Consider the following 15,288-nt stretch of genomic DNA (forward strand, 5'->3'; position numbering starts at 1 on the left):
TGTTTGCAGGATGCACCAGGTCTGCATGTGGCACATAACACCGGGATGAGTTAAGGCTTAAAAGACATAAAAAAGCAAAGTACAGACGACATCATACCTTGATGTCACGGTGCATCTTGCCCTTGGTGTGCAGATATCCCAAACCCTGTCAAAGAAACCATAATTAGTCCAAATAAACCCTAAAACATTGAAATATTCTCCTTAATGTTGTCTTTAGTTTACCTGTATGATCTCTCTGGAGACGTACGCTATCTGCATCTCCGACAGAGGTCCCGTCACTATACCAACAGGGTTCATTTAATGTTTGCACAGTGTTTAAAACCCCTTCATGACTGCGATGCATCTCCGATGTATAAAGAGCTCACCGTGATAGATGTCCTGCAGAGATCCTCCGCCGCAGTACTCCATGCAGATCCACAGCTTCTCTCGACTGAGGAGGAACACAGAAAGTTAGGAACGGCTGAGGCACTTCTTACACGGCTTAGTTGAACATTACAGAAGCTGCTAACACTCGCTAACAGACCGCTTCTAACGAGGATCAAGAGACTCTGTGCAGTCATATCAATCCACAGGAAGTCCGGTCAACAAACACTGGTTTTCGCCAACAGAAAACACCAGGAAATACTATTTGTTATATTTTTGGAGGAGGAGGAGGAGGAGGAGGAGGAGGAGGAGGAGGAGGAGGAGGAGAAGAACAAGAAGAAGAACTAGAAGTTGTTTTTTAATTAATGACTGCCTCGTTGCACATAAGTAGTAAAACCTAAGCAGCAGAAGCAAGGCTTGTTGATCGGGTTACAAATAAGTACAACACATTCAATATTAGTACACAGGTAAGGCTGGTCGATATCGGACCATATGCACATCTTCAAAATGACATCAAAGAGTCAACCGCTGTAATATCTATGGAGGAAACAGCAGCAGACTCCCAGCCACTCGGGTCAAAACTGAGGTTACTGAGGTTACTTAAAATCTGTAAGCATGTCTTGAAGTGAAGCTCAGTCACTTTGGGTAAAAGCACATGCTAAATCACATGTAGGGATGCCATAGAGGCGCTGTGTGCTCACAGGGAGAGAACCAGGCGTGCAGGAGCCGTCTCTGACTCAGCCGGCCCAAACAAGAAAAGCTCGTTCAGAAACTCAGACTGAGAAGAGAAGCCCCTCCTGCAGAGACACAAACCTGTCCCAATTACTGCAGGAGACCTTCCCTTCGTCAGTCACCGGCTGTGTGTGTGTGTGTGTGTGTGTGTGTGTGTGTGTGTGTGTGTGTGTGTGTGTGTGTGTGTGTGTGTGTGTGTGTGTGTGTGTGTGTGTGTGTGTGTGTGTGTGTGTGTGTTTGCTTCCTTATGGTAAAGGGGCAAACTATGGTTCACAGAAAGGAAAGGCACTGTTTGTGAGAGGGTAAACATCTCAAAACCCAGATAACACGTCACTAAATATTAAGTACTCAGATCTGTACACACCTGAGAGGGGAAGGGTTTCAGTAAAAGTAGAAGTACTCAGGTCTTATACTTGAGTAAAAGTAGAAGTACTCAGGTCTTGAGTAAAAGTAGAAGTACTCAGATCTTGTACTTGAGTAAAGTAGAAGTACTCAGATCTTGAGTAAAAGTAGAAGTATACTATAGAGTATTTGAGCTGTGAGGTGAGGGTACAATCACAGCTGTGCTACTTCTCACAGCTTCTCAGAGAAACATGGAAGGGGTTTGAGGCAGGGAAACTGGAAATTTCCCCCAATAAAACCTGTGGTTCTTCTAATATAATTAATGTAGTCTCATACATGATGAAGGCGTGTTGGTGGGCTGCTCATTAACCGCTTACAGGAAGCCATTGTGCTCCTGTGAGAGGAGACGGGTCCTGCTGTGATAAGACAGGCGGCTCTGGACGTATAAAACACTTCAGAGGCTGGAGCTCCAGTTAAAGCAGCTGGAAGTCAGAGGCCGTGGTGGGCGGACTGGTGCTGCTTCCTGTCAGCCAAAAAAAACTGAGCTGCTCAGAGGTGGGAGGGACATTTACCCAAGTACTGTAGAGGTACTCTTTGATGCTACTGTGTACTTTCACTCCACTACATTATTGAATCCCTGTAGTTGCTAGGCAGATCTGGATTACTGATGGTAAATATAATCTCCCTTAAATCAGACTGTAGTTCACCTGCAGTAAATCCAGCAGCTACCCTGCAGTATACAAAGCCATTCAAACTAGCTGCACCTTTACCAGCTCTGAGAACACTTTAATGATCAATCATTATAAAACATATCAGAGATATTATTCTGAAATGGACCAATCAGACAATGACTACTTTTACTGTCGCTACTTTAAGTACATTTAGAGGAGAGTACTTTCTACTTTCACTGGAGGAACATTTAGAATACTTTTACTGTGACAGAGTATTCCTACACTCTGGTACTTCTACTTTACTCAAGTACAAGACCTGAGTACTTCTACTTTACTCAAGTACAAGACCTGAGTACTTCTACTTTACTCAAGAACAAGACCTGAGTACTTCTACTTTACTCAAGTACAAGATCTGAGTACTTCTACTTTACTCAAGTACAAGATCTGAGTACTTCTACGTTACTCAAGTACAAGACCTGAGTACTTCTACTTTACTCAAGTACAAGACCTGAGTACTTCTACTTTACTCAAGAACAAGACCTGAGTACTTCTACTTTACTCAAGTACAAGACCTGAGTACTTCTACTTTACTCAAGAACAAGACCTGAGTACTTCTACTTTACTCAAGTACAAGATCTGAGTACTTCTACTTTACTCAAGTACAAGACCTGAGTACTTCTACTTTACTCAAGTACAAGATCTGAGTACTTCTACTTTACTCAAGTACAATATCCGAGTACTGTAACTCAGAATAAGACCTGAGTACTTGTCCCTCTGAAGGTCAGTCGGAGCTCTGACTCACCCTTTCCCTCTCAGGTGTGACTCAGTAATTAAACATCATGTGTTTAAGTCCTCCAGTCAGAAGCGTGTGAGTCTCAAACAGAGGAGAAGCACTGGGAGTAAAATGACAAAGCAGGAGTATTTTCAGCTGGCTCTTACCAGAGGTAGCTGCCGAAGTAGGCCACAATATTGTGGTGCATGCATTCCTTCACCATGAAGATTTCCTGCTGAATGATGGAAAAGTCGTCCCCTGGAAACAGGAGAAATCACAGAGGCACGGACAGAGAGTTAGGTTCAACGTTGGGAACATTTAGAAATAAACACCACATGAAAACGCGTTACAATCCCAAGTATTTGGTTTAAGCTTCACGTGTAAAATCTACAGGGTTGACCACACAGTTATTCTCTGGTGATGGAAAGGTTGTGCACTCTCTTATAAATAATTTTCCGTTTAGTTTGCCAAACTGAAACCCAGAGAACAGACTCGTCCCTCGGACCTTAAATCTCTGAGTAAATACAGCGGATTATTGAACAGCCAATAACAATAGAGAACACCTTGTACTCTGAGCTTCATGGTACCGGCTGATATCCAGCTCAGCACTCTCAGACCCCACCAGCAGGGAGGAGGAGGAGGAGGGGATGTGTGGGGCCAGAGAGAGCTGGGGTACATTAATGTTAGGAAGAAGACGTGCCGGGTTCAGCGCTCTATCGACTGACTGTCATTGAAGGCATCACTCCAGATTAAACTCATTTTCTGGACTCTTAACAGAGTCTTTAACAGAAGCCAAAATTGAGGAACAAAACACCAGTGACGCTTTATAGCTCGGACAATTTTGCACAAAATGAAACGTAATAAAGCAGTTCCTTATTTTGCTGCTAGCAAGCACACAAACTAAATGACATATGTGTTGTTCCACTATCCGGGTTTGAATGAAGTAAACACAAGAAACGTTGGTATATTTTGTTTTAAAAATCCGTGTACAACAACATTTGGTTATTCAGAGTCGAAATGTAATGTTTTATGAGACTTTAGAAAGGCTTGACTTAGGGATAAATAATACCAATTACACACATATTTGTAGATGAGATAAAATCAGTGCTTTTTAAGACTTGTTAAGGATATTAAGGAACGCTGTTAAGTCATCTTGAAGGGTAGTACTACTAAGAACGAGGCAAAGGACTAACTTTAAACTTGGGTTTACCCGAGATGTGCTCATAACTCTCTATGAGATAAGTCAGCATGAAAAAAGCAAAAGGACAAAAACTAAGGGAACTGAGACTGAAACACCTAGACTTCTTTACATAGTGTTTAAGATGCATCACCTCAGACGTAAACAAAGGTCTGTTAATGGATTCAGTCTGTTATAAAACTGTCAGAGCGAGATTTGGCAGCGTCTGTGACTCCAGCCTGTTGTTGAGCTGCTCTTCACTCCGACACAGAGCTCCAGACATCTGAACTCTGGCACAAAAACAACCACAGATACATCCTGGACCGCAGAGCAGTTTCTGAGCACACAAACAACATTTCATTTGTATGAAAAAATGAAAGAGCGGTCGTGTTTTCAGTGGGAGGGGTTTAGACTCTCTGTGAGCGTCTGGATTAAATAATAACCAAATATACAATTATAAGCAACCTTACTCTTGAAGAACGGGAGGAGACATGTCACAAGCTATTTTTAGCCTTTAAACAGCTGTGATGATGATTGTGCATAAGGAGTCATCTGTGGGAGATTATGAGCCCACGATGTACTGTAAATGGGAGGGAACAGCTCCAAAACCTGACATTCAATAGCTTGACTCAACTTCCTCCTTCAATCCTCTTCATGCATGGTCTCTCATGTGTTCAGCAGCCTCCAACAGTTCATCCTACAAGCTCATCAGATCCAGGCTTTAGTCTAAAGCGGGTAACAGGGTCTCTGCTCCCTCTTGCTGTGGGCGTGCGCCCTCAAACCAAAACACAGATTTTCCCCGGAAAATGTTCAAGTGAAATAATAACTCAGACTTTCTTTTCTAAATTTGGACTTTTCAAAATGTCCCTCTATTTTCTCCTTATTCTCCTTCTTCACATGGCCCTGATCATCTTCTTTAACCCATTCAGGCTTAAAACGCCTGGGAAACCTATGGGCGATTTTAGAAGAACCCCTAAAGCCTGAAGTGTTTCTGGAAATTCAGCAATTGTGTGAACGCCTACTAAATAATGGATTTCTCAGCCTCTGTAGCAGATAGAAACAAAATTCTAAAAGTATTTGAGAGCTTACAGCTGTGGCTTTCATGAGTGGCCTCTGCAGGTAAATCGACTTTCACTCCTGGGGTGCGGTTGAAAAAAATCAAACTCATGGTCATCGTCGTCTTCAAACAGATGTCTTAACCATAAATCCCGGTCGATTGGTTCGACGGGTTCAAAGTAGTCAGCAGTAATGTCATCAGCGCTGTGCAGATCGTCAACATCACTACCTTCACTAACTTCAGTATTCTAAGTCGGCCATGATTGTTCGAAAAAAATCCAAACAATGCCACGTGTATATTCTGATGCATTTCATTGGCTAAGAGGCCAAAAATGTATGCAAAAATATACCACAGAGCTCTTGTACCAGAAAACCACTTATCCGCTATCCCGGCTTCAATGGGTTAAAAATCCACACTTTCTGTCTCCCAATTTCTTTCCCTTTTGCTCTTCTTTCAAACTTCAGATTTTTTTCTCCAAATCTTTCTTCAAAATGATCCCTTTTTCCCAAAAGGTTTTTTTCTAAATGTCACTTTATTGAAAGTAATATTTGTAAATTCTGCAAATCGCTTGAGTGCACATTCAATATGGCCATGTAACCAAACATCTAAACTTCTTCTTCTAAGACCTTGTGTGCAGGCAGCCCTACTGCATGCTGGGACGTTGTTCCACACCCAAACGGCTTGCAGCTACCTCTAATACAAACTGCCAAGGGGCCGGTCCCTATCTCCACGACAAAAGGACCCGTCATAGGACTGAATGGAGGCTTAATGACGGTGTTTATAATAATTGACTCCTAGGAGTGTGTAAAGAGCAGGAAGCGAAAGGTGAGTACACACATATTCTCTCCGTCAGTGACCAGCGCTAATTAATCCTAAATGGTTGTTTACCATGCAGCTAATCAGATTATGCTGCAGCCAGAGGGTTTCTCCACTCCCACCTCCTCGCTCCTCCCGTCTAACCGGTTTGATTCTACCTCCGCCCAAAGCTGTTTACCTGAGGAACCGAGGAGTGACTCTGGCTGAACGCGGAGGTAAAGAAAGGAGAGTCCTGCTAAAACAGGATGACCCGGGCTGCGGTAATCCTAAAAAAATTAAGTAAACAGGAATGGAATAAATGTGAGAGCTGTTTGAACTTGGAAGCATTCCAGGACTATGAGGCTGGGATAACTGTACAGGAACAAAGGACCTTGGAATACAACTACTATTAAATGAAGCTGTAACACTGCTTTAAATCTGAGCTGTGCACTACGCCTGTTTCCTATGAATTATTTAAAATGAGTTTAGGATTTAAAGTTTTCACAAATAATACTTACTAAGAATACAGACGAGTCAGTGCAGGAGAACTCATTGTTCTAGTCACTTTTCAACCTAAAAATAATTCAGCTTCTCCCGGGTCAGGCTCCTCTATTTAGTTAAATAACCCCTCCTGCTATTCTCTATGTGTTTAACTACGAGTTAAAGAAGTCTACAGGAAGTCAGATTTCTAATGAATCCTCAGATACAGAACCAGAGGAGACCCCCCCTCCTTTCTCGGACCCCGGCAGAGAGAAAGAGAAACCGGACGGCTGATCATCTGAGCTCAGTCTGGTCTCTGGTGCTGCAAAGCTCATCGTAATCCCACTAATCTGATTCCACTCTGCCAGTAGGTCAGCCTGCTCTCCTGAACCAAACATCTCACACCACTCTCCGTAGGATTTCATGACTTTTATGATGCGTTTCTCCCCAGATTTTTAAGTAAGGGGTTGAATAAGACGACTTAAACTGCTTAAAGTTGAATGAATATGTGAGCGTCACATCAAAGGCAATTTGGCGGGGAATTAAAGCACTTTCGAGGAGCCTGAACGAACACATCGAGCCTTTATGTTCACATCTTAATTGTTGAATTGCAAGAAATATAGTTCATAGAATTCCTTTATAGGAAAACAATCAACGTTTAATAACCAGCTGTTGAATATTATTCTGACAGGGTGTTTTTATCGGGAATATTGAAAGGTTTTGTGCTAAAATACCAGATTATGTATTTCTAATTTATCCAAATTCCTGGTATTCCTCACGTGGAAAACATAAGAACATTTTTACCAACACAACTTTGAACCACTATCATTATTTCACATATTAGAATAAGTCCAGCAAACAGGGTCTGATAGCACATGCATGTTTGAAATCAGAGGAGTATTCGCCCGGTTCTGATGTTTTTGAGTATTCCTTTCAAACCCCAGGAAAAATACCAGACTCTCTCCTGACTTTGATGAGAGACACTGAGATACAGGAAAGACTCTCACCTGGTTCCAGCTTTATGATCTTCACTGCAGCCAGCTCCCCAGTTTGAAGGTTTCGCGCCTGAAATAAACAACAACAGAACGGTCAGCAATACTGCCACTATAACTGCTTTAATCTCCACTTGGGGTCCAACTTCTAAAAAGACAGAACGAGTATTTTAATGAGTGAATGAACAGAACCATAATTGGCAGATATTTTAAAAGCTGAGTTTTCTGTAAAAAATACAAACATTTCAGGGATTCAAATGTGAGGGTTTCATCTCTTTGAAATGGTTTTATTTGATAGCAATTCATATGTTTTAGGTGTTTGACCATCAGCTGACCTCAATGTACGATTGAAGGACAATTTTCCAAATGTTCTGACATTTCTAGACATGAATGATGAATAAATTCAAATGTATTGTTTTCTTTTAACTATTATTCTTGATTAATAAATAACAGATTCATTAATACTGAAAGAGGTTGTCTGTAGCCTTGAGCTTTCATAGAGTGAAACTGTATTCTGACAGTTCATCCCTCACAGTTTTGTCCTACATAAGCATTAAACCAATAAATGTAATTTGGATAATCCTTTCGCCTCGGAGAGAAATGGAGTGGAGATATTGAACTGTGGGACACGACCACATCTCCATCAGTCAAATCATCAGTACATACTCTTGCTAAGCTAAAGGCAGCTAATGTTGGGCTATAAAGGAACTACAGCACGGTCACATGACTTCAGCTCACCACCGCTAAGCTAAAGGAGGCTAATGTTGGGCTATAAAGGAAATACAGCACGGTCACACGACTACACGTCACCACCGCTAAGCTAAAGGCAGCTAATGTTGGGCTATAAAGGAACTACAGCATGGTCACATGACTTCACGTCACCACCGCTAAGCTAAAGGAGGCTAATGTTGGGCTATAAAGGAACTACAGCACGGTCACATGACTTCACGTCACCACCGCTAAGCTAAAGGAGGCTAATGTTGGGCTATAGAGGAACTACAGCACGGTCACATGACTTCACGTCTCCACCGCTAAGCTAAAGGAGGCTAATGTTGGGCTATAAAGGAACTACAGCACGGTCACATGACTTCACGTCACCAACGCTAAGCTAAAGGAGGCTAATGTTGGGCTATAAAGGAACTACAGCACGGTCACATGACTTCACGTCACCACCGCTAAGCTAAAGGAGGCTAATGTTGGGCTATAAAGGAACTACAGCAGGATAACAACCAACAACACATTGAGTTCAAGACAAGGGAACAGTTAGCATTTCTGGGTTTAGGACTCATTCCTGCAGCTCTCTTTGCTGCACGACGCGGGTTAACGGACCCCCATCAGGGTGGCTTTAAGCGTAAACATCATAATAATCCTAAATAAGATCAAATCAGCTTAAACAGGCATCATCCCCAGACATCATGCTGGGCTTTAGAACTCTTTAATATCCCTGTTGTAGATTATGAAAGTCAATCTGAAGAGCAGCAGAGTTTAGTTCCTGTATATCTGTGCAGAAACATCTTCAGAGTTTAATATTAAACTGCACTAACATCTACATCTCAAAGGCTCTAGACAGATAAATCCATCCTTTGTGAACTTTCCATCTTGCAGTAGGCTGCACCGACATAAATCCAGGTCAAGACGGGATGCTCCCTAATCCGTGGGAGTGATGGGACGAGCAGCTAAACCATAAAACCCTCTCAACACGGGGAATGTGCTGCTGATTCAGACACATAAACAGATCGTCCTTCCGCTGACCACCCCGTGCATACACACAACAAAAACAGAAGTAAACTCTAGGAAAGAAGTGTTTTCACGTGGGATATTTGTGCAGCTTTTAACCACGTAAGAGTCGCTCTTGCTTGGAACCTGTTTAAGTGTTGACCACATTCTTTCTGACAACCAGTGGCTATCTGCATTTCCTGAGACCTGAGAATTACCCAGAAAGAGGAAGTTTGTGCAGCTACCGCTCAAATATGTGATGCAGCAGACCACCAAAGCTGTACACAATCTGAGACCGGAGGAAGCAACAGACAGATTCAGCTTTTAACATTTTCATCTTATTCTTCAAACCATAAAGAGTGAGACCAAGTGAAGAGCGAAGGTTAAAAAAACCTTAACCCAAACTGTGTGACCGACAACATGAAGCATGCACTGGTTCCCTTTTTGTCCTTTAGCTTTGACACCAGTGTTAGTACACTTACTTATATTACTCACCTTTTATAGATACTGACACTGGTTTAACTAGCGTGTATTTCTTTAGATTCTGGGGCTTTATGTGTAGGAAACCATTAAATAATACCGATTCAAAACAAATCCAAGCATGTTAAGTAGAGCTGCAGTGAAAAGGTCATTCTTCATGCAAAAATGGCAGGAAAATGCAGATTTCAGCCTCTTAAATATGGAGATATGCTACACATTCAAAGCTATAATATACATACATCTTTTATTAATTATATAGATTATTTGCTTGGTGTATAAATATAAAACCCAAAGATATTCATTTAAATATGACAACAAACAGCAGTAGATCTGCATATTTCAGAGGCTGAAACTCAACAATCAAAACAAAATGTAAATAATTGACTATGTTTTCTGGTAATCGACTAATTGTTGCAGTTCCAGACAAAACAATTTAGAAAATACATTATAAATGAATCAATTGTGGGAATAAATGTTAGTTCCTCTGAGTTTTGGTGTAGAAAATGGGAGAAAATTGTGAAAATGTCCATCTGAGTCTCTAAAAAGTCCTTTAAATGGCTAAATATTCACTTTAATGTAAAATAAACCAATAATAGCAACATATATCCAGATAAGAGAGGCTATTCCTGAATGAAAACTACTTCTATGGACTCATCCCTGCAGCTCCAGCCTGTCAACAGGTCTGATATATTACTACAGAATGAATCATTATGACCATTAGAGCAACACCAGAGTATAATCAGCTGTAATAAATCAAAGCGAGGAATGCTCGTCCCGTTAAAAGTCATCCAAGACAACTTGTCCCTCTCGGAGGTGTTCCTGAACACACCCTCAGTGAACGCGTGTTTGGACAGGGCCGATCGGATTTCAGCCTCCGCCTGCGAGCGGCTGCAGAATACCAGGCGCTGCATTCCTCCTGCTGGAGGGGGGGGGGGGCTGCCACAGAGGCTTTGTATGGGGAGGGACCCTGACAGCATGAACTATCATCAGATCAGACTCTGCTGCACGGTGGCACACGCATCAACAAGGAGATCCTGCAGCCGACACTCAGGAAACACTGCGGACACAGCGCGTGTTTCAGCTGCATTCATACCGTGCACATCCAAAATGCATCCTCAAATTCCTTGTTTTATGCATGACCCCGAGAGGTCAAAGCCCTAAAGTATTTCATATACTCTAATCTAACATACTACTCTCATATATGGCCAAACAAAGAGGCACATTTGAGAAGTGTTAAGGAAATGTTTAACTTGAATAACTAAATGAATGAGTAGCTGCCAATTCCTTTTAAATGTCAGTTCTAGTTTTGTTCGTCAGTCCAAACCCCAAAGACATTCCCTTTGAAGGATTCAAAACTGAGAAAAGACACAACTCTCCAAAGTAGAGAGGATGGAAACACTATTTTCAGTTTATTTTTGCAGAAAAACTGTGATTAAAACAGTCGCCAATTACTTTTCAATGCTGCTCCATTTTGTTTTGGTTAACCTGTAATAGTCTGTCATCTCATAATCAATATTATGTGTGTGTGTTTCAAGCTGGTGTTTGCTGCAGTTTAAGATATATCAGGCTTATATTAACATTCTGCATTATTTGGAATTGTCTTATGCATCCTAACTATTCTGCAGCCATCACATCTTCTTTAGTAATAACATCATCCTTAATGATATCAAACAGTTCTGCATACTTCTTGATACATATACGGTACAACTTGCAGTTATACTCTAACTTCTCCACGTTTATAAAGCCTATATATAAAACAATGTATTTCCAATTTGCTTCAAGCATTAATGAATGGTCTCTTATTCTGAACAACATCGAAACAGAGTCATCTCATTCGTAGATGAAGATGAAACTACACTTTTGGTGTCAGTATTCTAGCATCAGCAGCTTCAGACTCCACTGGTGCTGCGCAGGATTGATTCAGACATGTCCAATAACTCCTGAGCCTGCATTGCTTTCATCGAACCAGATATTCAGCTTCAGCTCATTTTTGTTGACATTAAGGCTCTCAGAATAACAGACTGTAGCGCAGAGACCTAAAAGAGCAGAAGCCCAGTGGCATATTCAGAATAAACACACCCTCCTACAATACTTCTCCTCTGACACTAAAACTCAAGTTGATCAAAAAGACAACAAAGCAATATTTTCTTTGGTTATTAACCGGTCATTCCTCACAAATAAGCTGCTAACCTACAGGTTCTGTGCACAGTTGGGCTGCTATCAGTCAGAAACATCTCACCCCGGGGTCAGTCCAGTTTCGGGCAGCGCCGTCTGACCTTTGAACGGTCGCACATGTTCCTGTCTGAGGGTGAAACTGACTGCACCCTTACCCAATGTCCTCTGAGCTTTCACCTCAAAATGATGTGATGACACACCTGATGCAGCTTCCAGAAGCCCCGGATAAAGACGACCCCTTCTATTTCCTGTTTGGATTAGTAGACCTGCAGACTATGTACCAAAATGTATGCTTAATATCATGTCTCAATAACTGATTGTGAGCCAGATGCTGCTTCTTCACACTCAGGATTGGGACAAAAAGTTATTTGAGTAAAAAGGACAAGCCGGTACAAGCCGTCTCAGACAAACAGGTTCAGGAAGTTGTTTAATTAACTGTAAAGCCGTTGCATAACGAGGGAAACAACTAGACCTGCAAACCAATAATCTGCTGATTTCCTTCTTGCTTAACAGACTGATTAGGTTCAAGGATTTATGGGAATTTCATTGATATCGCAATATGGATTGAAGGGATTCTTCTAGTAAAATAAAGCATGAGGCGTTAACGTCACGCCTGTCTAATTTAAGCCCCGCCCACTTTGTGGTGAAACTGTCACAGGAAAGAGAAAATTCCATATTTCATTTCCTGACATATTTGGTACTATTTTAAAGCTGGAAGCAGCAAATGTTTGGCATTTGACTGAATGAATCAATAACTGTGATTATTCATTTTATTATAAAACACCTTAGTGTATAAAATGTCAGGAAATAGTAAAAAGCTGTCCATCATACTTAACATTCCTAGATGTGGTCTCTAAATGTGTTGTTTTATCAGTCTAAAAGCTCTTCATACTCACTTTTATTTGATATCAAACAGAGCTGCAGGTTTGAGATTCTGGAAACAGCCGTTAAAGACATTTCAGTTGCTCATTACCTTGCATTGCAGCTCTTTTTCTTCTGATCCGCTAATCATTGTGTTATATCTCATGACTAATATGCTTTTAAATGTGACAGTTCTGTATGATGACTTACGGTGTGAAATCCAACCCTCATGTGCAGTTTATCCTGCTAATATCATATATTTTAGTAGCTGCAGACGGCCGTAACAAAGCATGCAGAAACCTGGCACTGGTTCAGCAGCGACTGCCAGATGTGTTCGCCACATGTCATCTCTGAAACCAAGCAGCACTCTAATGAAGCCGTTAGTCACGTGACGGGGGAGTCGGATATCTGCAGACTTTACCTTGTATACGTCTCCATACGTGCCGCTGCCCACCTTCTGGATGAGCTCGAAGTCGTGCTGGGGGTTCCTCCTCTGGATCTCTCCGCTGGGCCGGGGGAAGATATCCATGCTCGCTTTCCACCGGACGCTGCTTCACATTTAGTTAATCCAATCCCCGGGGTTCGATGGAGTCCTGAAGTTCTGAGGGAATCACTGAGAGTCAGACGGACCTCCTCCGTGCTCCATGTCCTGATGGAGAGACGATGTGGGAGGAAAGAGTTACGAACCTGACATTTAAAGGGTGGAAAGCACAGAAAATAATGTCCTGAGTATTTCCTTTAATGCCACTACATTTCAGAGGAAATATATTGTTCTTCTTACTTCAAAACATATTTCCAACAGCTGGAAATGTAATATTAAACTAAACAAGAGGATTCGATTCTGTGCAAGAGACATGGATATTGAAATGTTGTCTGCATCTTTTTGTACTTTTACTTAACTGATATCTTGACTTTTCCTGAGCAGTACTGCAATATTTACTGTATAAAAACATACAAGAACTTCATCCACAACTGTTGACATGAGCATTTCAACTTCATGCTACTCTGTACTTCATCTCAGAGACCATACTGTACATTTTACTCACTACATTTACCTTTCTCACAGCTGGAGTTACTTTGCAAATGCAGATTTTACAAACCAAACATGGTCAACTTCTTAAATATGAAGCTGTGGTATAGATTGAACTGTCAGACATGGATATAGACATGCTTCTTATGTTAAAGCATCAGAAATATGATTTGGATATATAACCCTCTTTAGCACTTAAGGTATATTTGCTGTTAATACTTGTGCACTTTTACTAAAGTTCAAGATGTAATAGTGTACTTTTCCAGAGCTGTAAGTTGAAGATACGAGTACTTGTTTTACAACTGGTTAAACAAGTATTTCAATTGTATTCCACTCAATACTTCATCTCTACTTCTGGAGGTACTGTTTTACCATGAGGAACTTCTAAAACTGGGTGCTGTGTTATAGACTAAACAGAAATGCTGCTTTAGTTTTAGTGAAGCTTCATTAGATGAAACATTAGTAAGTATATCACTTTCTGTGGCTTTAATGCAATACTTAAACTAGGCTGCTGTCCAACTTGTTCATAATACTTTTTGAGAAAATGTTTAAAGCTGGAGTTAATCTAAGAGCAACTGTCACATACCATCCGTTGATGGCAACTGTCACATACCATCCATTTGAGTACATAAGTAGAATATTTGAGGTACTTGTACTTCACTTGAGTATTTTCATACTACTTTTAGAGGCATTTCCTTACTTTTCACTCCCCATTTTTCTCTCGAAATGTAATTATTAGCTTCTCTGCAGGAAGGGCTTTAGATATTACCGAGCATTATATGATGAATAAATAGTAATCCCCCCTTTTACCAAGTTCAGTTAATATTCAGAAAACAACAGTTTAATATGTTTAAATGTGATATGGGCCATAGTGGAAAATGAGTTCTTGTAACAGAGTGTTTTTACTTTGTCTGAAGTAAAATATCTTCGTACTTCTTCCACCTGCATGACATGTCACCCCACAACAACAGCAGAACCTAGGAGTTTGATTTATCGTAAACTCACATTAAAGTTACTAAGAGCTCGTTCTGCCCATTAAAACAACATTAGCTGTAGTTAGCTTTCAATCTGTGGTCACTCCAGTAAATAGCCACATCCAAATATTACTAACAGACAGGCTTGACACTGGGGGACATTCCAGCAAATAGCCTTCTCCAAATATCACTATTAGACAGGCTTAGCATCCAGGCTAAGCTAACAGCTAACGAGCTACCTTAGCTTCGCCCCTAACTTTAACTCACCTTTCACAATGCAAACACCGTGGACGACAACGCCTTGGATTTGAACTGTTCTTCCCGTGCGATGGCGTCGAATAAAAGTCCAGAACCAGAAGGAAAGTGTCCCTCTTTGTTGACGAGGAAACAGAGATAAACTTCAGTTGCCGTTCCGTCTCTTAACTCTGAAACCTGCAGGGAGAGACCGAGCCGTTAGAGGGCAGTAATGCAACGTCACGGGTGCAGGCTACCGTTAATAAAACAACAGAAGAAGAAGCAGAAGAAGCAGAAGAAGAATACGAAGAATACGAAGAAGCAGAAGAAGAAGAAGAAGAAGAAGAAGCAGAAGAAGAAGAAGAAGAAGAAGAAGAAGAAGAAGAAGAAGAAGAAGAAGAAGAAGAAGAATACGAAGAAGAAGAATGCTGTTGGCC

General features: G+C 41.2%; 1 protein-coding gene across 5 annotated transcripts in view; it reads right to left on the reverse strand.

Moving 5' to 3' along the window:
* map4k5 (mitogen-activated protein kinase kinase kinase kinase 5) overlaps nucleotides 1–15,065 on the reverse strand; it is a 39,686-nt gene extending 24,621 nt beyond the window's left edge. For 4 of the 5 annotated variants that reach the window (XM_063908113.1, XM_063908112.1, XM_063908111.1 and 1 more), the window contains exons 1-7: nucleotides 14,885–15,065; nucleotides 13,035–13,262; nucleotides 7,397–7,454; nucleotides 3,048–3,138; nucleotides 366–430; nucleotides 223–278; nucleotides 98–145 (exon numbers count right to left, since the gene is read on the reverse strand). In XM_063908113.1, the coding sequence (XP_063764183.1) occupies nucleotides 98–145; nucleotides 223–278; nucleotides 366–430; nucleotides 3,048–3,138; nucleotides 7,397–7,454; nucleotides 13,035–13,142 (426 nt within the window). In that variant the 5' untranslated portion in view covers nucleotides 13,143–13,262; nucleotides 14,885–15,065. Of the gene's footprint in view, nucleotides 1–97; nucleotides 146–222; nucleotides 279–365; nucleotides 431–3,047; nucleotides 3,139–7,396; nucleotides 7,455–13,034; nucleotides 13,301–14,884 lie in introns of all 5 variants that reach the window. The other variant, XM_063908110.1, reaches the window with a different exon arrangement.
* Nucleotides 15,066–15,288: the final 223 nt, after the last annotated feature.

This window comes from Eleginops maclovinus, chromosome 19, assembly GCF_036324505.1.
Source record: "Eleginops maclovinus isolate JMC-PN-2008 ecotype Puerto Natales chromosome 19, JC_Emac_rtc_rv5, whole genome shotgun sequence".
NCBI classification, from domain to species: Eukaryota; Metazoa; Chordata; class Actinopteri; order Perciformes; family Eleginopidae; genus Eleginops; species Eleginops maclovinus.